The 26,807-nt window shown below is 42.6% G+C and overlaps 1 protein-coding gene across 2 annotated transcripts; it reads right to left on the bottom strand.

Moving 5' to 3' along the window:
* Nucleotides 1-1,642: 1,642 nt before the first annotated feature.
* Nucleotides 1,643-23,963, bottom strand: eya2 (EYA transcriptional coactivator and phosphatase 2). 2 transcript variants are annotated; one of them, XM_042090227.1, is made up of 15 exons: nt 23,590-23,963; nt 13,011-13,113; nt 12,572-12,694; nt 12,131-12,247; nt 9,929-10,005; nt 9,545-9,725; nt 9,195-9,334; nt 8,705-8,788; nt 6,480-6,569; nt 4,681-4,739; nt 4,145-4,305; nt 3,704-3,818; nt 3,351-3,472; nt 3,167-3,267; nt 1,643-2,925 (listed from the first exon to the last, which is right to left on the bottom strand). In XM_042090227.1, the coding sequence occupies exons 3-15, from the start codon at nt 12,672-12,674 to the stop codon at nt 2,845-2,847; spliced, it is 1,431 nt and encodes a 476-aa protein (XP_041946161.1). In that variant the 5' UTR covers nt 12,675-12,694; nt 13,011-13,113; nt 23,590-23,963; the 3' UTR covers nt 1,643-2,844. The 2 variants fall into 2 exon arrangements, with proteins under 2 accessions (XP_041946161.1, XP_041946162.1); XM_042090228.1 differs by having other exon boundaries at nt 12,572-12,689.
* Between the last annotated feature and the right edge of the window lie 2,844 nt (nt 23,964-26,807).

Here is a 26,807-nt window from a genome sequence, read left to right as displayed (position 1 = left end):
GTTGATTATTAACTGGGGTGATATTAAATTATGAATATTAAAACTGAAATTTTTTTATGGTCTTGGTCTCGAATCGGTCTCGACTCCTAAAGGACTCGGTCTCGACTCGGACTTGCTTCTTCAAAGACTCGGTCTTGACTCGGACTCGACTGTATTTGAAAACCAACAGACTCGGTCTCGACTCGGTCTCGACCCTTCAAAGACTCGGTCTTGACTCGGACTCGGCATAGGCGGTCTCGTCCCCATCACTAGTGCTCATACTTACAAAAGTAAGTTAGCTATATTTGTGTGTAGGCCTATTTACATAAAATAGGCCTACATAAAAAAACACTGGTAAGTCTAAATAGACTGCCAATCCAGGGTAGGCCTACATTAACTGTAACAGGAATAGGTCCAGAGGTGTTTTACTGAGAAGGCTTGTATTTGACATTAAAATATGATTTTCATGAACCTCAAAATCTCTTTGTCAGGTTTCACCACTGTGTGAAGTCTAATTAGCTTTAATTATGTTAAATTATAAGCACTTGCTAGTGAAGCCTATTTGTTGCGTAGAGAGGCTGCTTTGTTGGCAGTTTTGTGTTGTCTGGTTTGGTTCATTATCAGTATTTGTTGGTAGAAGACCCATGAGGAGGGTCTGGGACACCAGACACCACTGTTGAGCCTTCTGGAGGTGTTGCCTAGTTCAACACAACTCTGAAGAAGGAAGGTGCCTGCTTGATAATCCCAGTGAAATGCATTTGATTGCTGTTCTGGTGGTGATCTTGTTGGTTTGGTTCTTTTCTGGCCACATCAATGGGGCATAGATACTTGCTAGTGAAGCCTAATTGTAACTCATTTTCAGCCGGTTAGATGCAACCAATTGGCCTAATTTAACATGAATTTTTCTTTTAAAATTTATTTTCTTTTTATTATTTATTAATTTATTTGTTTCCTCTCTTGTATGTCTTGGTGTCACGGGTACACTGGCGAGACTATACCGCTCAGTCTGGCATCTTTTGTCTTGTGTCATTTGTTTTGTTTTTTTAAATGTATTTGATGTCTTGATGTCTGTGCCTACAGGAATGCTGTGGGAGTACGCCGCTCTGTCTGGCATCTGGCTATTTTGTGTTTGTAAATTGTATTTTTTGTATTTTAAATTACGTTTGTGAAACGACCTTAGGTGTCTTGAAAGGCGCTTTATAAATAAAATGTATTATTATTATCATTATTATTATTATTAGTTGCGCACAGAGGCTGCTTTGTTGGTGATTTTGGGTTGTCTGCTTTGGTTTGTTGTCATTATTTGTTGGTAGAGGACCCATTATGAGTGTGGAGGGGGGTGAGCCTGGGACACCAGACACCACTGAAGAGGGCCTTCTGGAGGTGTTGTGGGCCTTATTTAATGAAACGCCTATAAAGCAAGGTGCCTGCTTGATAACCCCAGTGAAATGCTCTTAAAGACTGTTCTGTTTGTGATGTTTTTGTTAGTTATTTGTGATTTGTTAGTCATTTTGGTTTAGAAGGTAAATAGACTTGGTTGTAGATTAGCCGCTGTGTGAAATCCCCTACTCATAGCACAAGATATTTAACATCTCTCCTGTGTATACTTGATAAATGTTACCAATTGTATGTTATCTGAGTAATAAGAACATAGCCATCAAAATACACTTAATTTATGTTTTATTATTCTATAATAATTGCCCATCAGAACAAATTATCAATAAAACCTTATATACAAATCATAGCTAATCTGATCATGTATAGGACACATGCAAATCCAGACACGATCATACCATTTAATAACACACAGGTTATATTTCAACTCTCACTCAGAAAACAAAAGGAACAATACAAGAAATATACATCAAAAACGTTCTGTTCTGAAATACTCAAACAGGTGAAGAATCCTGCCTTGTAAAATTGACAGGGTCTGTTATGGTCATAAAAAAAGGTTGTGTGATGCAATTTATGTTATTTCTGTCACTATCAAAATATTTTTGTTTAACATTGGTGTCACATTTTCTGTGCCACAACAGAGAAATGCAGGCTGTAAATGCAAACAGTATAATTTGGGGCAGTTTAGCATTGTTACTGATAATCGTATTTATTAAACAAAAATGCTTTATTTACTGCCCATTTATTTATCATGTTTAGCTGTGTATTTTTTTAATACATTTTCTGTCAACTATTGTGTGATAAGACATAGTCTGTATACCAGCAGATTGTCACATGTGATTCGATTTAAATACATTAAAATGGCTACTCTATATACATCCCTTATGTTACTGATTTACATTGAGAGATCCCATATAAATCTCATTGGTATCCAAATCATTCTTCTAATCTACATTACTGGCATCGAAGGACCCCCCCCCCCCCCAATAAAGCAATTCTCTAAGTATTCTTGTAATATTTCTAACAAATCATGTCTTTTAATGGAGTTACAGTATCTAATAATATAAACAACAGCTTATGGTCAGTTTCTTGTTGGTTTTACTTTATGGTTATTCTCTCCTCCAAACTTATTAGAAAAAAGAATAAACATGCTATGTGACACTCTAACCGCCAACCATGAACTGAAAGATCTGAGAAGGGCTTTTATTTTCAGTGCAATGTGCTGCAGTTAAAAAAAGTAAAGAAAAAAAAGGAGTCTATGGTGAGGGAGAAGGGGGTATTTTTCTTGGACTGAACTGAAACAAATACATTTCCAGTAATATTGCAACTCCCTGCTGAGATAAAGATTGGTCCCATATTCTTGGCTTTGGATCATGATTGATGTTGCCTGGCCACGTCTATGTTGGTCCGCTGCAGTTCATAGGGATATGGGATAGGCGTAGAGGCAGGGTGTCCAACGGCTGCTGCCCCCTAGAGGTAGTCCAGCTCCAGTGCATGACTTAGGGCCTCCAGATCCGCTCGGCATGTCACCCTCCAGAAAGGCATATTCTTCTGTAACAGCAAGCACAGAGTAGCCTGTTAGCGTTGAACACTAGGGGGAGCTACATAATCAGTTTATTTTGTCTGTCAGCGTGTTGAATGTATGTTGTGTAATAGAGTGTCACCAGTGTCTGTTACCCTAGCACACACTCCATACCCAATTCCTGATAATTTCCTGCTGGTTTATGTCTATGTTCTGTGTAAAGCTAGACAAGTTGTTAAAAAATTAGGTATTTTTGTCATATTAGCTTACCTTCTTGGCCACAGTCTCCTCCTCCACTCCATCCCCTATGACTACATACACTGCACGCCGACCAAACCGCTGGGTAATGCGCTCAAAACAGCTTTCTTTGCCTGTTAAGACATAGATAGGATTGTAAGATACCATTTTGTGGCAATCTGGTTCTCCTCAAAGAGTGTGTAGAGGTAATGGTTACCTGTTTTGGTAGCACTGTAAATGTTCTCTATGGGGAATGCAGAACCCAGGCCATATAGCAAGACCTTAGATAGGGCTGGAATGAGTTGTGTAGTGGTGACCATCACATTCACACAGTTGAGCCTGAAACAGGAAGACACAGTCATCAACGATCTCAAACAGCATACTAAACAGGGTGGGGAAACCCTTGTATTGTGTTTTCCTGTTTATGCAACCAATTTCTATGTTGTTTTTTAATATGTATATGTATATATAAATTATCAGCTTTTAAATGTGATTTCATAAATTCATAAATGTGTGATACTGGGTTATTGTCTACTGCAACCTTGCTTGCTTCAGGGTGTGTGTGCCTACCTGGAGTTGATTAGAGCGAGAGCCTTCAGTGCCTGTGTGAGCCACAGGTCTGTCAGAACCTCCATCTCCCGCCTCAGCTGTAACCATTCCTCTCGTTTAGGGCTTCCCAATAACCCTGCCAATCACAAGGCAACACAAACCATTCACTGTTGACATACACCAGTCAAATTTCTGTCCGAGTATTGTACAATTTGTCAAATTATATACACAGTTTCCACTCACTTTGTGTCTAATAACTTGCATCACCCTCTTGTCTCATTGCTTTGTGTCACCTAGTTATTTTGTGAACTGACACTTGAATTACACTGGGATCTTGCAACTCACATTCCAACTCTGCTGAAATATCAGTTCATTTCCTTGTTCTCAAAACAAAGTTGGTTACTGAACTGGCTTCGTACGGTACTTTCCCCTTCTTTTTTTTTGTGATTGTTGCACACCCACCTCCCACGTTGTTCTTGTAGGTGTTGTAGATCTCCTTGACGCGCCGGTAGCGGAAGGCCAGCTTCCTCATCCAGTCGACCCCGCCGTGCACACCTGAGCCCAGGCACAGCGTGCCCCCGCCCGTCGGGCTCTGGAAGCCATCTGTGCCAAAGTTGTACGTGCTGCGGATGGGGTCACACATGAGTTCATACATACTGTCCAGACTAGCGTGGATAAAATTTCTGCAGATTTATGTCGGATGATAAACTGTACCGCATGACAAATGAGCCTGTAAACTCCCTCTTAAAAATGGCTCTTTAAAATTCAAGTCCAAAATGGAGAGGTAGGAGTCATTCAGTTTAAAAAAAGCCCACAATAGGAGCAAATACCAAAGTGATTTCATTCGCCAGGAAAAGAGATTAAGGAATTTAATGATTCAATCACTATTATTTTTGGATACTCCTTATGCCGTCCTGTGACACAAGATACAGGGTGCTTACAGAAACAAGAGGGATTAGGCATAGAGCTCCTGTCAATTCTTTTTTTTTTATTCTTACCTCAGATCCTGTCCATTGTCGTCAGAAGCCACATCATCGATATGAACCTGGTCACATTCCTAGGAAATGAAGAGAAACCAGATCTATTCAGATGGGAGATCTATTTCAGGCCAGAGAAGTGTCGTGCCATGCAGAGACAGGTTCTCCCGAGCAGCACTAGCCTCGGGGAGCAGTAGGATGAGGGAAATATATAAAAAAATATATAGCCTATATGACAATGGGGAAATAGGCAGTGAAGGCACAAGACATCCAGGCGCCATTAACACAGAAACGGAAGAGAGAGAAAATGGCACAGTACCAGCTGTACATGACACCCCAGCACACCATACATGCCCACACACACACACACACACACACACACACACACACACACACACACACACACAGAGAGATGACAAAAACAATGATAAAGAGCTCTGGCCTTTAACATTGCCAACATTAGATCACTGCATGACAGAATGCCAAAAACAACACAAAAGTTGCATGCCACTAGTGAGTGTGTCTGTCCCTTGATGTGATTAACACATCCAGTGGAATTTCATACCATTTTTGTGTTTGTGAGTAGTATAAAATATGATGACTGAATAACACCTGCATAGTCATCATCAACAGAAAAAAATAAATGTTCTTTTAACAACCTACATACTTCATCCCCTTTTGTCTGATGGCACACCTCAACTTCCTCTCTGGTTTTCTCATTCTCAAACATTCTTAAACATTCTCTCACTCTCTCTCTCTCGCTCGCTCTCAACCTCCCTCCTCAGACGACGGTACAAACCCGACAGGGCCGCCTATCGTGTTTCAGGCAGCTCGAGACAGAGGAAGACGCTACCTCATAGCACAGCGCACTCATATCTATAAGGGCCCCCGTTCTCCCTCAGAAAGTCCCCCCTCCCCATCATACACACCCACAGACAAGACCAGCACTCAGCTTTGCTTTTGGGTCACTCGATCCTGTTTACACAACCCACCGATGCAGACACTTCACTCACACTTTCATTAGCTTCTGACAGATATTACACTCCGGCTTTAAGTTATCATTGAAGGCTCTGGGAGCGCTGGTCAGCGATCACGTACAGTATTTTGATGGAGTGGACTCCTGACTCCTGACCCGTGGGAGCTTGTTTCCAATGAATGAGTGTATGCTGTTTGTTGGATCTTGTTGAACTGCTGTGTCACAGCTACTGATTACCTTCTTTCCTTCCTGCAAGGGAACACTTGTCTATCCATCACACAGCTATGTATTTTCTTAAAGCTCTTCACCAGCCGTAACCATGGAGCTATTTTGCCTGTGGCAACACGCTCTCTCAGCTGACAACTGGGAATGGGGATTAGATCAATTACCTTTAACAGTTGTGTGGAGGAAGATGGTCATGGCTACATTAATAGGGAAACATATCTAAAAACCATGGTCAAAATACTTAACTATATTCAATTTTAATGTCTCTTAGAAATAACTGCATTTCCTCCCATGTCTCTTAAACTGGCGCTCCACACCAGGACAGAGTTTTCTTTTATGACTAAGACACACAACTTGAATCACTATGTCACAGTCTTTTCCCTCCTCACAAGCATAATTTAATCCACTGCTCTGTCATAACAACCCAAGAGTAACTCAACATTAATCTCCATATCATAATGGTCATAATGAGTGGTGATCAAAAGAGAAAAAAAAAAAAAATAAACGATTAGGATTTACTAGAGTAATTTCTGTCACTCCGCGTACATTACAGCCGTGCAATTACCATGACTTTACATGGGTGGCTTAGGGCTGAAGGTGTCAAGGTGATGGCACTCACCTCCAGGTCATTAAAGAAGAGTCGAGAATCAGCCAGGTTAAAGATCATCTCCTCCATCCACAGCCCCAGCGAAACAGCCTTGGCAGAGTCCTATGACGAGAGAGTGGGAGAGACAGAGAGACCATATACGTCACATAGCTGACACAAACACACATCTATACACATGGCATGACACTACCATACAAGTACGCATTTACCAGCTAGACTTTTTCCCCCACTCTACAGTGCTGCATTTGTTATTACAAACTCTTGTCACTTTGTTGTTCAATGAAGATTGACATGTTCGTCACGGCCGAGCTCCCTGACGACTTATTAAGCCACACTTCATTGAGCCGAGCCAAAAAAACACAGAGCAGCCTTCTGGCCAACAATGGGGCCGTAAATCGCTGTGCGCTGCAGGTGTCACACGGCGGTGAGTAATCAGGGCTGGCAGCGCTTTGCCGCCCGTGCCAGGGCAGGTAGCTTTCCTGGCTCCACTGCTGGCAGCCTGTCAGGGGCGGGGAAGTGTCAGCCAGAGGTGACTTGTCAGATTAGTGTCGGGAGAGGGCAGCTACACCCCCCCACCCCACCCACACCTCTCCCTGCTCCACCCAGTTGGGTCCACACACAGAGACGACTGTAAGAACAAAGGGCGAGGTCTGAAAAGACGAGGAGGAGAGAAAAAGAAAAGAAAGAGGAGGGTGAGGGCGGCCTTTGTGTTAATTGAGATAATTACTCTCAATGACCTTGTTTGGTTGGGCTATTTCATGGATGAAGAAAGGGTGGTACTACATGTCTCATACCCCCTCTGATGTAATTACAGGGAAAATCCTGAAGAAAGAATAAGGTGGGCAGTCCAAGTCATAATGACTGACCTCTCCTCATTTCAGCCTATGGAGAGGAAGCACTGAGACGTTGGGAAGAATTCTCACAATAAAATGTTTTTGTTAGAATTCAGGGAGAAATTAGACTCCTGGTGGTGACCCTCTAATGGCTGGCGAAAACCTCTGATGCGTTCAGCAGTAAGCCTCCGCTGAGTAGGGCGGCTCCAAACAAACTTCTTTCAGCACCCAAATTGTTTTCTCTCTCTTTTTCCCTCTCTCTCTCTCCCTCTCTCTCTCTTTATATCTCTATTTTTCTTTCTTTGTGGGTCTGGGCTTGCCTCCACACCAGCCAAACAGTTGTTTACCACGGAACCTTTCACAGCTGACTGCTCGTGGCATGAGGTTAGAGCTCCATTCAACCGAGACATCGTGCTGCACACATGAATACAAAAAGAAGCCAAATTATAACAGATAAAGGTTGAAACGAAAACCTGTGTAAACATTCCTTCACGTCTGACAGTATGAAACCCGCCTCTGATCAGCCTCGGAAACAAAGCACGTCAAATTCTGTACAAAACAGCTGAGGCCTTGACTAAACAAATGCCAGAATTTGGATCCTCAGTGGTCATTGTTTGATGTTCTCATCATTTGCTCAACACTGCATGGGATTTGATTGCAGAATGGCTGGGTTCACTGGTAGATGCACAATACCTTGCTGGTGGGGCCAGTCAAAGGTCCTTCCCCAGGATACAGTCAGGACAACAACCACAACAACAACCAAACAGAAAGAGGCTGCAGTGCAGAGATAGGTTTCTCTGTACAATCTCCACTTTTGCTCCGCATCAAACCACCAAGGAATCGTGGGAATTCCAAACAATCAGCGAGCCAAGAAAAAGAAACACGAACATCTCTCCCTCCCCACCCCCCTACATAAGCTGCCCGGCCATTACGTAAAGGTCCAACCCCTGTCAGTCAAGCAGCGGGAGATGGACTTGCCAAACAACTTGCCCCCCTCCATGAGGGACAAAGAGGCCCCCAGATTTCAATAAGTGATTTTATCTCGTGACGCTTTGTCAGTCCTGGTCCGCTGCCTCACTTAGCTCCTAAGCAGCTCCAGAGTGAATTCTTCAGCACCCCAAGACTTTAGTAATCCTCCATTACAACTGGAATGACTTTTGGAAAAGTCTAACGCGCCATGCAATCGTGCAACCATTTTCACTCAAGGATGGAGTAAAACCACTGCAAAAAAGTGCCCAAAAGAGTGCACGGTGTCCAAGTCTCTGAGGTTATGCTTGAAATATAAATTATGAATTTACTCCACGAAACTCCACACTGTGTGAAGCTGGGAGATGCCCCTCGGCTTTGTGGGTAAGTGGGGTTGCGTGACACTAAGTGGGTATGAAAAACGGTGCAATACTGTACCTTGCCAAATCGTGTGGAGAAAGTCCCAGTGAGTAGAGAGTGGAAAATGATGATGGTCTCATCTAGATCCCAGATAAACACCCTCTGTGGATCAAATCAGTTTTTTTTACATAAAAAACTAGCAAATTACAAATATCACCTGTCTCTTACCTGACAGTGTAATTACTGTAATTTACCAAATGTAATGGAACACTTTTGTAAGGGGACAGATCATTTTAGTAGTATGGCAGATCGACAGACACAAAACTATAACTTTGCTTGTTCATGATGGCCTGACACTGTTGCGATTTTTCGTGGCACAAATCCCAAATTCTGCATAACTTCAAAGAGTAGAATTATAGGAAAATAATAATTTATATAATTTTATATTTATTTGATATATGCGAGCCAAAAAAACTGCAGTGGAGGGAGCGGCATATCAGTGTTCATGTGAAGGCATAATATAGTGATATGTGCCTGGGGAATAGCGGTCAGAGTTGCACGGCTGTACCTCGATATCTGAGTCGAGGGGGGGCGCTGGGTCACTGGCCCGCTTTCTGCCCCTCAGTTTCCCGTCTGAATTCCGTCTGCCAGGAACCCCCTCATGATCCTTCACTGGAGTTGGCGGGCTGGGTGGGGGATGGTATTCCCCTACACAGGCACGCATGCACACACACACACACACACACACACACGAACACACACAGAGACACAGACACACACACACACACACAACAGCAACCAATGTCTTCAGTATTAGTTACAAATAACAAAGTAATCCTCAGTTCTTCTAACATGGAAAAAAAGTCCCCTTGCCCTCAGCATGGTTTCAGAATATTGCCATCCCCTGCGGGTCCTCACCTGTGTGTGACTCTGGACTGTGATTGGTGGACACGGCCGGGTGCTCTGGATGCTGATAGGGCAGAGCCGAGGCCAGGGCTGTGGGGCTGATGTTGCTGGCAGTGAGGTACGGGCTGTTGTAGTGTGTGTTGTAGTATGGGGAGTACTGGCTTTGGCTGTATGTGGTGTATGCCGAAAAATCCTAAAATCAGAGACATGCCATACAGTTACAGTTAAACTTACACATGTACAGAAGATATACGATATGTATCATGAACCACCAAGATGAAGTTTAGATACGTAGTGGCACACCCTGGTGTACAGAAAATACTAAATGTATGTGAGGACAAAGTCTCACTTCTAAGTCATAAGACCCTTCTGCTTGGATTAGTGCTGCTTCCTTACCTGCTGGGTTGGACTGAACGGTGTTGAACCTGTGATTGGGTTGGCTCCCTGGAAAATTCCAGAAGAAATACTGCTTCCTGGAAAAGAAACACACAGCCACCCTTCAGTTCAGGCCCGAGATGTGGCAAATCTCTGGCTTCACAACACGTCCGGGCCAAACCTCCTCCAACCAAAACATGGCACCGCAAAGGCAATAGGCAGCGCCGGTGAGAGGAATGGCTAGAAGCCTAGCCTCCGTCGGGGCCCTGGGAGAGCCGGATTGATTTATGGATGAAAAAACAGTACAGGTGGGAAAGCCTGAGGTACGTTCAAATACGGCAAACAGTAGCAAACGTTTGTGGTGAACATGTTTCCTTTGAACAATTTGGTGTTAACATTCCTTTGTAATGGCAATTGCATTGTTGCCTTCGTCAAACTAACGCCCAGTTCCACTGTATGTTCGTGGAGAACTTCCTCTTTAGAATGTTTGCGATTGTTTGCAAACGTTCGCCGACAACTTAAGGCAAACGGAAAACTGTTCACCAATGTTCGCAAACATTCGCCCATGTTTGCAAATTTGAATGCACGCCAGGTGTGGAGCTGGGAGCAAATCCATCACTGTTATCAGACAAGCAGCAGGAATGCTGTGCTCTAGTGCTGTACTGTGCTCTAGTCTCTCTCTCTCTCTCTCGCTCTCTCTCTCCTCGTTTTCCCCTCTCTCTCACCTCTCTCTCCTTCAGATCATTTGTTACAAAGTTACAAAGCAATTCATCTCAAAGCTCCACCAGATAAATGACCGTGCCAAAACACCAAAAAACTCGAAGGAGAACAACAAAAGAGGGCTGTAAAAATAACAAACACAGAGTGAAGGGGGGAAATGTATCACAAGGAACAGTGCAATATGTTTCTGATCTACTTCCTCATGCCGAAAAGTGGATACCACTGAGTGAGCTTATTTATCTGATGCTTGAGCCGGTTTGGGGTAAGAATTGATCCGTACATCACACAGACCCAAAACAACAAAGCCAGACCCAGAGATCTTGGACGTTTCATTTTTCTTTCTGTCTGATAACAAAAGTCTATCCGTCAATCAAATCTTTTTAACATGCCATGAACTATACCGAGTGTCCAGTTCAGCAACTCTGCTGGACACGCTTTCCTGAAGCACACATCTGGTCGTAAAGTTTTTGCCGAGAGTAGAGGTTTATTTGATATTAACAGCGGATACGGGCAACAAACACAAGTCCGCGCAGCGCGTCACGCTGAGACATTCTGACGTGAAATCGGAAACATGGTGAAGCTTGATCTTGACACGGCTCCTCCCCTCCTGCGCCCCTGTCCCCATGCCCTGGGCTTGCAGTGTCTGCCTCCGTTCCCAAACGCTCCTTGACCTCTCACCTTTACAGAGAAGAGGTCAATTTCACGGTGCTTTGGAGGCCATAAAGTTGACTGGGTGAGACTAGGATTAGGCGCCACAGGACCAGGGGAATGCGCTGAGTTTTTTAAGGGGGGGGGGGGGGGGGTACAGCGCCCCCCCCACCCCCACACTCCCACCTCCTGCTTCACTGTTCCTGGCCCCCCTCCCGGCCCACACAAACACACCCGTCCAATGGGTAGCATGCTGTGGTGGGGAGCGAAAGGCAAGGGTTTGACCCCTGGGAGAGGGGAAGGGAGCCGGCTGACGCCAGGACCCCAGACCGCGGCTAATGGGGAACAGGTGTGTGTGTGTGTGTGTTTGTGTGAGTGCGTGTGTGTATGTGTGTGTGGGTAGGACCAGGAGAGGCGATCTGAACAGCACCTGGAAATGTGAGGGGAGCCAAACGACCGTGCAAGCATCTTCAATTTTTATCACGCCACAGAGATAAAGAGATCACAGAGGCAATGACAGATAGATAGACACTATTGGTGTGTGTGTGTGTGTGTGTGTGTGTGTGTGTGTGTGTGTGTGTGTGTGTGTGTGTGTGTGTGTGTCAGAGAGTGACTGAGTGAGTGACTGACAGAGAGAGAGAGAGAGAGAGAGGAAGAGCTAGAAAGAAAACTGCATGTCCAGACAGGGTATAGAGCCAGTGATGTATAAGAGTTTTGCAAGACCAGAAAGAGAAACTACAGAAAGCGAAACTGCAACAGGCTAAACACTGCCTGGGCATGACCAAGTTCATTGACAAAGCTGAACCCCTTTTCTCTAACATATCAAGAGCGTGCTGCGGGCGTTAGGGAACGTACCATGCGTGGAGTAGCTGTACAGCGCCTGACTCGGGGGCGTGTTGCTGAAGTTAGACGTGTAGCCCAGCAGACTGCTCTGTGCTGGCGAGTGGCTCAGGCCATCTTCTGTTTTAATGTCTAAACACAGGAAAAGACCAAAAAGATCACACTTACTCAAATGTACACATACAATACATTTACATGAAAGCAAACAAGTCATTAGTACAGTGACAATAATAACGACTTTTTAGAGTGGCTTTGAAGGCTGTAATATACGCAATGTAGTATATCCACTTCTAATGATTTTTACAGACAAGACTTTTGAAGTGATGAAGTCCTGAGTATATGCATACATTAGAGTAAATCCATGGCATCCAAAAACATGGATTAAAGGCCTGAACACCCAGTGTGAATACAACAGGAACAGGGCCAATTCTCAGCTCATAGGTGGGCCATACTCACTGTAGGAAGGCATGCCGTAGCCTTGGGTGTGATGGGTATACGCTGAATACGGCCCCGCAGGCTGAAGAGCGGGACTGTACTGCGTTTGTCCATAGGCTGCCATGACTGCTCCAGACAGCTGCTCTGAGATAGAGATAGAGATAGAGAGAGAGAGAGAGAGAGAGAGATAGAGAGAGAGAGAGAGAGAGAGAGAGAGAGCACAGAGCTGTCACCTTTTTCCTTGTCACTCTGCCAGTACACACAGCACAATGAGCTTGCAGCCTTTTTCACTACATTTCTGACAGTTTCCTCACTGTGTTTAGATTTAGTACTGGAGGGATTTTATAAGCAACAGGTACAGTGACACTGCAAGCACTCCACATAACTATGTGTGTGTGTTATGGACTTTTTTTGGTGAATCATTGTGAAGGATTATCTCACGAATAAAAGGCATACTTACTGTCGAAATGATGCTTTATTCGAGTATCTCTTGTAGGTTCAGGGTAGATTCTTCCTTTTTTTTATCTTTCTTGAACTATCACAGCTTCTTGCTGTCAGCTTTCCTGTGTGAACAAGAATGAATTCTCATTAAACTGACGCCACTCTCTTCGAGCAACACAAAGCAATGAATCTTAAGGACGCCTAAGACATGATCAAGACAGAGCATTGAAGGAAGGAAGAGGATTTTTTTTTTTCTTTTTTCTGAGATTTGATAAGGTAACTGAAGTTTGATATCAGTGAGAAGAAAGTGACAGACGGGTTACATTCTTTAGACAGTGTGGTGCCAGAGGGTTATGTAAGCCTGTGGCATTTGAAGCAGGTTTGACACAGTCAACCGTCTGTTTGTGACAACCAGCTAGAGGTGCGTTCAAATTCCTTGAACAGAGGCAAACTTTCATTGCAAACATGTCTGTCTGATAAAATATGTTTGAGCGATTTTACATATACATCTTATCTCAACGTTAACTCTACATCGAACTCTCAATATTCCTTCTGAAGCAGTTTGCGAGGGTTTGCAAACATTCTAGGGGAAACTCAAGGCAAACAGAAAACTGTTGGAAAATGATCGCAGACGTTTGTGAATGTTTGTCACGTATGTGTGCGAATTTGAAGGCACCTCAGGTCTTAAGGAAATAGAACAAAGCTTGGCACACTCTACTCAGTTTACATGCTGTGTTATTGTAAGATCATATTACAAGATATAAATATTGTGCAGACAAAATATACCCTAATTAATTAAACAAGTGGCTGCAAACAGACTGTGACCAGTATACTGTATCTATATTAATTGAACTTGCACAAGATACACAATTATATTAAATAAGTTTGCAACTGTAATTGAGATTACAAATAAGCATTGTTATTAAAACAGGCCATTTGTGCAACTACTAATAAAGCCTATGCTCTTCCATAATGCTCTTCCCAAAACGCCCCAACTTTTCTGTTCCTTGTCTTCTTTCAGGTGTCATGCTCGAGGCTAATGGCAAAGCGCTAATGTCCATTATCGAAAAAATAAAGGGCTATTCAGCTCCAGCACCCTACACCATCCTCCCACACCCCCCCAGCACTCCCCCACGCCACCCCCAGCCCCCTTGGCTCTCACTGTTGCCCTCTCCCTCCGGGGCATTTAAATCTGACCACGCCAAACAGGCCTTGTTGAACTGTGGCCCCAAAGCTGACAGCGGAGTGACAGAGACAGAGGGAGAGAATGAGAGATGGAGGCTGCGGGGATATTAGCTGCCGAGGGGACATAGGGGAAAAAAACAGATAATGATGTGGGGTGGAGGGGGAAAGAGTGTGAGCGCTGAAAGGCAAAGAGGTTTAAGTGTAGAGTGTGTGTGTGTGTGTGTGAGTGTGTGTGAGAGAGAGAGAGAGAGAGAGAAAACTTTTAAATGTGAATGGAAAATGTGTCCTTTGTTTACTATTGGAAATCCTACAAAACAGGTAAATGAAGAGGAAAGGAAACCTCTCTGACAGGTGCCAACTCTATTAAATCACTCTGACAACATATGACTCCTGCATGTGCAGACTGCACAGTTAATGGCAAGTGTATCTGATGTGGAAGAAGTATTCAGATTTGAATATAAAATACCAATGTAGCAATATGTAGATACTCTTTTACAAGTAAATAACCTGCAAGAAAAAGTCTTATTACCGTTTTTCTCAGTCCCTTTGGTGCATTTCTCAGATCAGAATTGAAATTCTCAAAACTACTTGTTCATAAACACACTTCTCATTGCTTCGAACAAACAGCAAATGTGTTAGTACATCCATGCACTTGATTAGGTAGAAATGTCTTTTACATTTTCAATTGCTAATGTCATGTTGGTCATAATGTACTATATTGGTTCCATGCTGAATAGTCCTACCCCATAAAACAAATAGGCCTTATTCTATCACTTAAGTCATTATATGCTAATAAGTATTGACCTACATGTAGCTGTCATAATGTATCATATTTTCTTGTTCAACATATACATATATGTGACCTGACAGACAGGAATGTCAGGATATAGATAGATTTATTTATACAGTAAATTTGGCTTACAGTGGTGCACAGCTCTAACCAAGGGGTTTATACTGTGTATTTGTTATTTGTCCTTTGCCAAGCGCTGCAAAGGCCTTTATTTTCTTTATACTGTCACAATGTCTGTCAACAATAAAAACTTTGAAACATATTCACTCTCTTGCAATCAACCCCCTCCACAAACAGTAATGTGTAACGAGTAAACTGTCAAATTGACAACAAGACAAAGTAGTTTGACTCTCTTGTTCATAACCAATGGTGTATGGACTTGTCATTTTGATTGCATTGACAGTTTCAGGTGGTATTATAAATACTTGCTTTTGATACACACACACAAGCATTTTGAGAAAGATACTCACTTTTGCAGGCAATTTTTTGAGAAATGCACAAACTGTTGTGTAAATGTTAATGATATTAAGCGACTGAGAAAAACTGTAAGAAAAGGCTCTTCAACATTAGCAGTGAAATTAAGTTAAAATACATACTGCGATGACCACACACTGCTTTTTCTAAGACGTCAGAAGTTATATTATCCGTTGTGTAAAATCTTCATCTTAAAGGAACTACAGTAACTTAAGCTGTCAAATAAAGCCTGTAGTGGAGTAGAAAGTATTTCCCTCTGAAATGTTGTGGACTGGAAGTATAAATACAATAAAAAGGAAATATATGGAAGTACAATTAAACTGTTACATTGTACTTCAGTACAATACTTGAGTAAGTGTACTTTGATACTTTGCACCACTGCAAAAAAACACATGTAGACAAAAAAGTGGGGTGTGTTAAAAAAAATACATTATTCAACCGAACCCACACAGACATATTCTCACCCACCCCCACCTTCCACACTGGCACACACACACACACACACACACACACACACACACACAAAAGAAAGAAGTAGTGCAATTCAATCTCTGTTTGAAAATGGGGTTGTTAGTTTATCACAAATGTTGTTCAATTAAGAGCATATCACATTGCTTAGAAAGAATGGGTGTACCATGGGCATAGTAGCAAGTTTGTTGACTACCACCAGACACCAACACACCTACACGCACAGGAACGGCTCAGTGGCCTTATCAGACATAGAGGACAGAGTGAATGAGAAAGAGAGAGCAAGGGGAGAAACACGAGTGAGGAGTTAGTGAGCGAGAGGGAGAGACAGGAAGAGAGAGATGGATAGAAAGAGACAGAGAATGGGTGGAATAGGAGTGAGAGGAAGAGAAACAAGAAGGAGAGGGGGACAGAGAGAGAGAGAGAGAGAGAGAGAGAGAGAGAGAGAGAGAGAGAGAGAGAGAGAGAGAGAGAGAGACAAAGGAATGATGAGAAACTGAGCTCTGACAGCTTCAGTTCAGGCCTGACTTCCTGTGCGTCGCTGTGCTGCAACGTGCCGCAGCCCGGCTTCCTGGTGGAGGGCCGGCGCGGAGCGGAACCGAAGGGCATGGGAAAGAGTGGCCGTGCAGCCCCGGCCTCGGCAGGAAAGCTGATCTTAAACAAACCCAGTGAGGGGGCAAGGCCAGTCCAACACTCTTCACCTGGCCGCTCGCTTTTTCTGCTAGAGCGGGCTTTTTTCACGGGTATCGCGTTCCTAGCGCCAACCCCCTATTTGCGTCGCACACTGGACAGAACGGCCTCGGAGACAGTCCTCCAAAAAATGAACTCACAGGAGAAAGCCCCTTTAATGAGTGGTGAGTTCACAAGGGCATGCACTACACAGGATGGTGTAATTCTCTGATAGACATGCTTTGCAATGAGTTAACATACATCTCACAGAGTGGGGTGCGGCGCGCAGAATGCAGGTCGGCGGCCCAGGACAAAACCCCCCCCCCCAAAAAAACATCTTTCCTGGCCGGAGCATAACGGCACCATGTCACTGAGCAGATGAGAGGAGCCTTCTGGTACACGGATAGGTGACCACAGGCCCCTGTGAGGTCGGACAGTGCCATATGGACGTCCTCTTCAACACACCGCCATCCCCCGGCCCGAGGGGAAATACAGCATCAGCCCCCCCCCCCACACACACACACACATACATTTATCTTCAGAAGTGCCCTGACAAAGCTCTCACTATCCCTCACATGTCTATGCAGGCTCTACACAAACCTCCAGTGCCATCTGCCAGTTCATTTCCTCTACGGTCCACAGTGGCTGAGGACCAGGGAATGTGAGACCCTTTGCCCAAACAATTCCATTTTCAGGGCTACCATACAATGGCTGCCGTTTTTCTCCTCTGCTGCTTATATCTCTAATTTCAACATTTCTCATAAGTGATGGTAAAACACCTCTGAAACATACTGTGAAGTATAGCTTAAAAAAAAAAACAAATAAAGCAAACAAGCAAGCTGAATTTTCAAATGTTACGTAATTTACGTAGCACATTTTTAAGGGCCATTGGAGACATTATTTGGAAGGTAGAGTTATTTCTGTGAGCGGATCTTCCGGTAACTGTGTTATGTAACCATTTTAAGTTCAAAACTCTATCTTAACTTCCTCAGAAATTCTTTCCTGGATGCTGATTAATTCAGAAAAAGCTGCTTGCAACTCTAAAGTTCTCTTTGTTCTGCTGTAAAAAAATACAATAATTTTGTGACCACCGGCATAAACCCTCAACAAAAATACTTTCCCACGTATTCTTTTTTTTATTATAAGGATGTCAAGAGTTAACTAATCTTCCATAATCTTCATCATATTGCATTGTAATGAAATCTTCCATAATCTTCATCATATTGTGTTGTAATGTAATGTTTCTATTACTAACTTGGCATCTAAGAACAACTGGCCGAGTCAATATTGAAATATACATATTGAACAAAAACACATCGAAAATTAGCCGGCTGGCTAGCAATGGCACATTTAGAGAAATCAATGTGTATTGTCCTTATAAATAAATGAATGAAATGTAATGCTATTCTGTTTTCCACTGATAAGAAGCTGTGTGCTTCAGCACAGCTCCATCTCCACCCTGCTGTCTGCTACAGTAAGCCTTGCATCTCCGCTCCGTAACGCTAAGTCCCCGATGGAGCACTCACTGCCTCAGGGCAGCAGTCTGGCTGCAGCCTTTGAACCTGGAGTGTCATAAATTAGCTGTCGTGGGGGGCACCCTGCCCTGTGTGCTATAATGGCAGCAGATGTATGTGTGTGTGTGTGTGTGTGTGTGTGTGTGTGTGTGTGTGTGTGTGTGTGTGTGTGTGGGAGGGGGGTGATTAGGGCACTGTAATAGCCTCACGAGATGACTTATTCTCTGTGTGATTACTTCACTGCCTTGGGCACAATGGGGAGAGTAGCAGAGAATGAGCTTTAGGTATTTTTGTGACACACCATAGTACAAATAATACCCAGTGGATGCAAAGATTTTGCAAAACTAAAACCAATGGAAAAAATGTCTCCAGTTTTGTTCTAAACAAAATATTCTAAAACAAAAAAGTGCATGTGTGTTTCACATCACTCACAGTTGACATAGTCAGATGCATTTTCAGTCACTCGCCAGAGACCTTGACTAATTCTCTCTATGGACTAATTCTCTCAAAGTTTTTTCTTTCTTAAAAAAGCCCCAGCCTTCTCCAAAGTCTCCGACCTGTTGCCATCTCGCAGGCTGTAACACTAGCTGACTGTCATGGTGGGCTTTCTTTTCCACATGACAGCCTCTGAGCATCAAGCCATGCTTTCATGCCAGCTGTAGGGCAGCATTGCTGTAACCGACCCTTTTCTTTCAATCATGCAACTATAACCCTTCCCTTCCCCCCTCCACTCCCCATCCCATCAACCTCTAATGCCTCCACCTCCACAACCACCACCCTCCCACCCCCACCAGCCCTCTTCCCCAAATCAGTGCCCTGGGACGTGGGTCACAGAGAGGGACAGCTGGCAGACCTCCCCGGAGCTCACCCAAATGAGTCCGGGCCCAAGTGGCAGGGTGACCCTTGTCAGATGGTGGTCTGCTCTCAGGTAAAACATCTGGTCTGCTTAATGGGAATGGGAGCGTGTGTGTATGTGTGTGTGTGTGTGTGTGTGTCTGTGTGTGTTTGCTTGCTTGTGTGTGTGTGTGTGTGTGTGTGTGTGTGTGTGTGTGTGTGCGTGTGTGTTGTGTGTTTGTTTGTGTGTCTGTGTGTGTGTGTGTGTGAGAGTGTGTCTGTGTGTGTGTGTGTGTGTGTGTGTGTGTCTGTGTGTGTCTGTGTGTGTGTGTGCCTGGGGGGGTTGGATCTCCGAGGTATAATCTGAATTGACACCATTCCATCAAACAAAAGAGTCAAATGCGTGCCTTCCTCATAAAGCAGACGCTCTACAGCTTCTCATTTTGCTTCACTGACTGCAAATCAGCGTTGTATTTTTTTCTTTTTGGCAAATCACACAAACGGGTGTTTTATTACAGACACCAGAGAAATTCTCCTTATTTTGTCATCTCCGTTGATGGGGTAAAATCTAGGTTACACTCTCACTCCTTTAGGGCATCACCAACTCGAGGCCAAGATTTTATGTAAGGTGATGAATGACATGCTTCTCATGCTTTCCAAACGAAAAGTTTCACTTCCTGTACAGCAAGGTACAGCTTACAGCTTAAGCCCTCGAATGGCAGTGTTTGTTTTATGTCATTTCTGTTGACAGAGTTGATCCCCACTTTAGAGACATTAGTACTGGTATCAAGCCACTCAAAAACAAATTATTAAAATGTGTTCAGCTGAAAACTGTCACACAAATAAAAAACACACAAGAGAGACTGCTTCTTGTGTCAACTTGCAGAAGAATCAGATTTTAAAAATACAGCATGTGCCTCAGGTGAAATCCTGTTAATAAAACATTCCCTTTGTTTCAAATCTGCAGTTGAGCTGTAGAAAAAATAATTGTGTTTATGCTTTGATATAATGAGTTTAGATTTGGCTGGTGTGTCTCATTGGCAGGCTAAGCTATCTGGTGTGTTTCAAAATCAAGTGTGCTTGATTGACGGCTGTGTCATCTTAATAATGTGTTTCATGGCTGTGTAATCATGGCTGATTTATGTGTTTCTGTGTAAGCAGTATTAGAAGGTGTCAGTAACAATGTATTGTATCATATAATGCATCAAATCATAATATTGTATTGCATCTGATATTGCATCATGTTGTTTTGTCTTGTCATAGCATCTGATCTTGAAAAGTAGATATTGAGCCTACTTTTGTGTCAAAGCGCAGCATAGAGGATCACAAAAAAAACAGTGTCTGACATGAACGGAAGCCAACGCCTCGTCTTCTGTGAGAACACTCTGACCAGGCAGGGAGAGGGACAGAGGACTGTGTCTGAGTGTTCCACTGAGTGTGTGTGTGTGTGTGTGTGTGTGTGTGTGTGTGTGTGTGAGTGTTCCAGTGTGTGTGTGTGTTGCGCTGTGCACGTGTGTACGTGTCTGTGAGTGATAAGAAGGGTGGCGAAGGCCTGAGACGCAGCTGTTGCTTGTTGACAGACCAAGGTTTTAGCTAAAGGGTGGGCGACAAGGAGCGCACTGAGGGATGGGGGAGGCTGAATCACCAGTGGCCCAGGGTGCAGCTTGGGAGTACGGTCAAGCAGGGGACTGGACTGGACAGCACAAGGACCCTCTACATACATAATATATAATGTATTCACCAAATTACCTCCCCTGCACAAAGTCTGGCTACTGTTTTTCCAGTACTGACTTACATCCACACAGTCCTTTTAGACTTACACCTACATTAAATGCATTAATGGTAACTGGCAGGAATGTTAAAGATCTTCCAAAACTGTTTAAGAGACACAGCTAGATAATCAGACACACACTGATCATTATTTACACCATTAAATATTGGACGGATCTTGAAAAATAGAACAAAGCATGATGGTAACCAAAGATGGACGTTTTCTGTTAGTGTACCCAGGTACTCAAACAAATATTTCTGATTGATTTGTTTTGTTTTACACATTCATGTTAAAGCACAACACCCTGGAACATTAATGTGTGAATATGGTCATATTACATATAATCTTTCAGAAATAAGTAGAACATATCTGACTGAAAAATATACTTTCAAAATCATAACTATCTATCATCCTCCACTGATTATTTTCATAATTCTTTAATCAATTTGATATTTAATCTATTTTATGCTCAAATAAGGCACAGTTTTTCCTTAAACTTTTGCACACTGTAAGAAGAGGAGCAAGCCATGCAGTGAATGAAAATGTTTGCCTTCCACATTGGACTCGCTTTACACAAATCCCGAAAGGCTAGGGAATGTTTCGCCGGGTGCACCAATATTTCACTCATTACTTTGCGGTTATCTGCAATCTTCCAGGATGCTAGCCACAGATCAGTTGACCAGTGAAAGCAAGTCTCGAGTTCAGGGCCTCCCTGAATCCGCTCCCAACAGAAGGGGTTAAGGCCGGCCGTGAAATAATGAAATTGGTGAAGATAAAGTCAGGAAGAACACTGCTTCCTATGAAAATATTTATCATTCCAGGAACCTTTGGCTACAGAGGACTTTAGGAATTAATTTGTGTTTTCTTAAGAGGGGGTGCCTCTGTGCTCAGGATGGGGAATTCTCCACACTGGCTGATCCCGAATCCAGGACCTATGCAGCTTATTCGCAATTTATTAGAGGCCGTAATAGGAACCATGAAGGCAGACGGTCACAGAAAAAAAGGCAAATAGTCCCAAAATGAGGCCTGGTGTTATAAGGCATTGAAATAGTGTTAAATCAAGCACACCCAGGTCCATAATACCCTTGGGATGTGCTCACTTTTTCAGTTAGTTGTGGAACTAACACAAATTCAAAATGACTGAAGGATTTTGATCAGATTGAAGTGTTGTCATTTATGGATGTATAAAGGTGACAATACATGGGGCAACTTTTTGAGCAATGTTGCTGGGCAACCACATAACCAGTTCCACATCTCCTGTTTGGATGATCATGAAGATTTGCCTACTGATGATTTAAGTTCTCTGATTTAAGAAAAGGATGTTGGTCAATATCAATGGAAATGTGCCAGAACTAACAGAATACTCAGGAACACTGCATTGCACAACATTGCTCAAAAAGTTTCCTTGTGTATCATCGGCATAAAATTCAATGTGTGGTTCATGCATCAATACTGCATGTTTTGTGAGATCTGGTCTTTGAATTGATCACATTGATGGATCAATCTATGATGAGATTAGGATGATATGATCGAATTGGGAGATTGAAGGTTCATGAAACCATTTTCCAATGCCTTTTATGCATCTTAAGAAGGATATTTAGCTTTTTTTTTATTTAAATAAGCCATTTTTTGAGAGATTGACAGCTTCTTTTTTTATTTTTACCCCTCATATTCCTCCAGGTTTATTTGTTTGACTACTCAGCTTTGTGGTGTGTATGAAATGAAATTGCTTTTCAACAAAGACAGAGGAAAACTTTTCAAAGTCTTTCGAAAAAACAAAAACAAAGATGGGTATCTAGAAGGTCACTTCCAAATCTTTCAGTGCATGTTAAGTAATGACTTAAACTCCCCTGGGCCAACACAGTGATTGAATAGCATGAATAGACTCCTTGAAAAATGTGCTTTAGGTGGCACCTTAAAACAGCACCTCAATGCTTGCAAGCTAAAATCAAAGCACACATATGTTTGATGTGATTTTCAGTGGATATAAGCTGCTCCCCCCCCCCCCCCCCCCCCTCTCTCTCTCTCACACACACACACACCATAAAATAAGCTATTAGGTAGAAACTAGAAAGTAGAACTTTCAAACATTCTGCCCATCTATAATACAATCTTTTAAGCTTTGTTGACTTTGTAAACTGTTCAAGAGAAATGTCTGAATTTCTAAAAGTCTGAAAGATGTATAAAGATAAAATAACATAAAATACACATGGAGATTAGCCTTGACTTTTTACTCATATTGTTGTCAATTTCTGAAAATTATTCTTAAATTGTTTTGTAGGCTAAGTTACAGCTCAACAAAAAACAATTACAGATCAACAAAAATAATTATGAGACAAATTTGTATCAGGTTTTGTTGTGTTATATTTTTCATCATAATATTTTCTGTTGAGCACGTATTAAAGCATTCAAATTAATTTGAACATAAATCATGAATTCAATCAATCATGAATCAACATACTATTTTGTTGTTGGAGATTTTATGAACACATAATATTAGGAATAAAGTGAGCGGGTGCGTGCTTGGGCTGTGATATTTTTAACAGTAGTGAAGCAACAAGCCATGCTGAAATTTTAGTTTAAATCAGCACTGTTTTAACTTTTTTTGCACAGCTCTTGCTTATTCATGATTTAGGATAAGTCGATGGAGTATAGCCTATTTTATCAAATGTATAGGATCACTTTGATAAAATATGACGTCTTTTTTTCAGGCTACATCGTAACCTGTGATCTCCTTGAGTTCTTCAGTCAAGGTAACCAATATTTACTTTAAATGCTGATTTAAATTGTACAGCTTGTACAGCTTTGTATGCGGCTAGGGGGTTTACATTGTATCCAACATATAACATTTCATTTACAGACAAAAAATACAATTTACAAGAAAATCTCTTACCATAGTTAAGTGGCAATGCAGTCGAAGATTAGACAGAACATTCAAACAAGTAGCCTGTCCATTTTTCGTGTTGTTTCGAGAGAAGAACTCCACTGATATGGGAACAACTCTAAGGACGGTGTTTCTTCGAGACCTTGAGTGGCGTCCGCCACAAAGGCATGCATTCACTGATCTGCTTCGACGCTGACCCTGTTATATTCTCTGTAACTAAAATGAAGGTTTGACATGACAGTCAACGAACTTGTCTTTACTGTTTACACGGCATTAATAGCCAGGACAATTGCGCATTAGTTCCCGCGCTCCTCTGAAAACGTTTGTACTGGTGAAGAGACGCGCAAGGAGGAGACGTTAAATAAATGATCCAGCTGTGGTTCCTCCTCCAAGGGGTGTCCTGTCCTTTCTGCGCGCGTATGACTGAAGAAAAAGTGTGTGTCTGTCGGCACGCGCATACGCGCGTGCGTGTGCGGGGACTCAAACTTCATGATGTGTGTGTGCGTGCAGTGTGACAGTGTTAGACGCTAAAAAAACAAAGAAATAAATAAAGAAAAAACAAAAAACACATCACATTTTTCGGTGCTAGACCTACATGGCTAAATAAGTTGTAAACATGAAGAAATGTGTGTGATGACTTACCAGAGCTTGTACTAATGACATAAAATGCTCAATATGTAAGGTAGTTGCACTTCAAATCCTTAACAGGTAGGCCTATGACAATATTTACGTGTATATACCTACTTTTCTCATTTGTATGAAATCTGAATAGAAGGGATAATGTGTCATTTGTGTGCAGGTAGATTGGCATTTAATGTAATATGTATACTATATTATATTTAAAACAGTGGGCCATTAGCCTACATATCATCAGGACTTTATTAGTTCTGCTATCTCATGCAGGTGCATGTATAGCAAATTTTCAACTAATTCTAAACAAATCCATGATTAACCTTACAAAATCCAAATTCTAAAGAAACAATTGAACTCAGAATTAATGCCAACTCCTTTCAGGATAAGTATAACTTCAGAGACACCACCATTAGTCACACACTTTTGATGCCACCTAACCTGTTCGATAACTCCAGTGAAATGCTCTGGGAGGCTGTTGGTGATGGGTTTTTTTTCAGTTTATTTTGTTGGTGATGTTATTTTTGATAGTAAATAGGCTTGGTTGTTGATTGTGGGCAATCCCCTACTGCAAGCACTGGGAATTCAACATCACTCCTGTGTATAACTGAAATAACATTTATGTTTAACATTTAGCGACTACCTGTTACACAAAATGTCTATCTTTTCATCCTAACTTGCAAATCATACATAACATTAACACACCGTACAGAGAAGGAGAGTAGGCTATGTCTGTGTACGCTATATACCTCTATACCTAGTAGGCTATGTCTGTGTGCAGGTATGCTATATACCTCTGTACCTACAAATCTGCGGGCATTTTAATACTGTGTGAGGTGTAACTGTATTTGATGACTATTTATGCGAGTGAGTCCAGTAAGAGAGGAGCTATTGCTAGCTGTACCTGAATCTGGGAAACAGCATATCAGTTTGTGAGAGTGTGTGAGTAGCTGTTGCTAGCTGTACCTGAATCTGAGAAACAGCATATCAGTTTGTGAGAGTGTGTGAGTAGCTGTTGCTAGCATGTACCTGAGTAAGGGGAGTGAGCAGGAGGTCATGTTTCAGTGGGGAACTCTGGAGGAGTAGGGGGAAAAGGAGGAAGAGGAGGAGGAGGAGGCCCAACAACAGGGCACAACAATTCTCTCACCCTTGTCCTCTGTGACTTCTGTTATATCTTTTCAGTGTGCCTATGTGTGTGTGTGTGTTTCTGTGTTTGTGTGTGTGTGTGTGTGGGGGGGGGGGGGGGGGGGGGGTATGTGTGTCTGTGTGTGTTTCAAAACAAAGACTGCATTTACGTCCACACCGCATGTCTGCATACTTGTATATCACAAACCTGTCATAATAAGTCTAACATGTTTAGATATGCTGCAGATGAACCTAGACAAGTAATGTGTGTCTCTTTTTCACTTCAAAATATACAAATAACACAGCAGCCAAAGTACTGCATCAAGTGATAGTTGTACCGTGGAGAAATGTGGACAAACAGTCCTGTAACCATACCTTACAGTATATGACTAGGCAGAGTAATCTGACCCAGACTTGAATTTGTCTGCTTCTGATTCATTTGTGTGCAGGGTAGGCAAGTTCCTTTCTGAGGGAGGAATGTGTGGCTAAGAGAAATAAAAGCAGGCATTGTCTTTGGCTTCCTCCTGGAAGCTGGCTCTGCCCTAATGGTCCAGAACCAGACAGTCCCAGAAACACATAGTCATTGTGGCAGTTGCATGTCTATCAGTAATACTCTGCAAAAATGGAAGGTAGGGCAGTTACTAGAAGGAGACGGAACATGGTGTGTAGAAAAAATCGTTACATGGAAAAGGAAGACTGAACTGAGCTTTTAACTCTGAAAGTTATTCAGATAATGCTGGAAATATCTGAATATAGGATGGATGAATCTTCTTGATAGGGTTATATTGGCCTTGCCAGTTCTTCCACAGTCAGACTCAGCAACACTGACCCATAACATGTCTCTATTAGTCACAGAAGATTGACTTTTTCCAGCCTCCTGCTGTGTAAAATGGACTATTGCTAATGTCGGCTGGAAACCTCGTTCTAGCGAGGACAGCTGAGGTCTCTTTGACTAAAGTAACAGGCACAGAGAGCTAATGTTCTCCAATGGCCCATTTAAAGCAGAATGGCACCGGAACTTAAATGGATAGACAACGGACATTGAGCAATCAGATAAGAAGAAAATGTGGTTTTAACCCTGTGAAGGTGTTCACAATGGAAGCTGTTTGGAATTGAGTTAACATCCCCATCACCATTCATCATGCCACTCTCTCCCCCAGTGGGTCTCCTCCTCCTACCCTCCCTCCACTCGTTTTGTGTCTGTGCCTCTTCTCACCCCCTCCATCCCTCCTCTCCTCTCCTCTTTATCTCTCATTTGTCTTCCACTTCACCTTTTTACTCTTTTTACCCTCTTTCTTTCATGGCAGATTCTAGATTATAGTGACACCCTGTGGAGCAGCACGACTTTTTAAGTGAAAAAAGGCATGTGGGAGTAATTGTGACAATGAGTTTCATTCTTGTTATAAACACAGGAGGAACAATCACGTACACTCAGCCCCAACGGAAACTTTCCACTTTCCACTTCAGTCATA

This window comes from Alosa sapidissima, chromosome 4, assembly GCF_018492685.1.
Source record: "Alosa sapidissima isolate fAloSap1 chromosome 4, fAloSap1.pri, whole genome shotgun sequence".
Classification (NCBI taxonomy): Eukaryota; Metazoa; Chordata; class Actinopteri; order Clupeiformes; family Clupeidae; genus Alosa; species Alosa sapidissima.
Note: the sequence above shows the minus strand (reverse complement) of the source record. Positions and strands in the feature narration are given on the sequence as shown.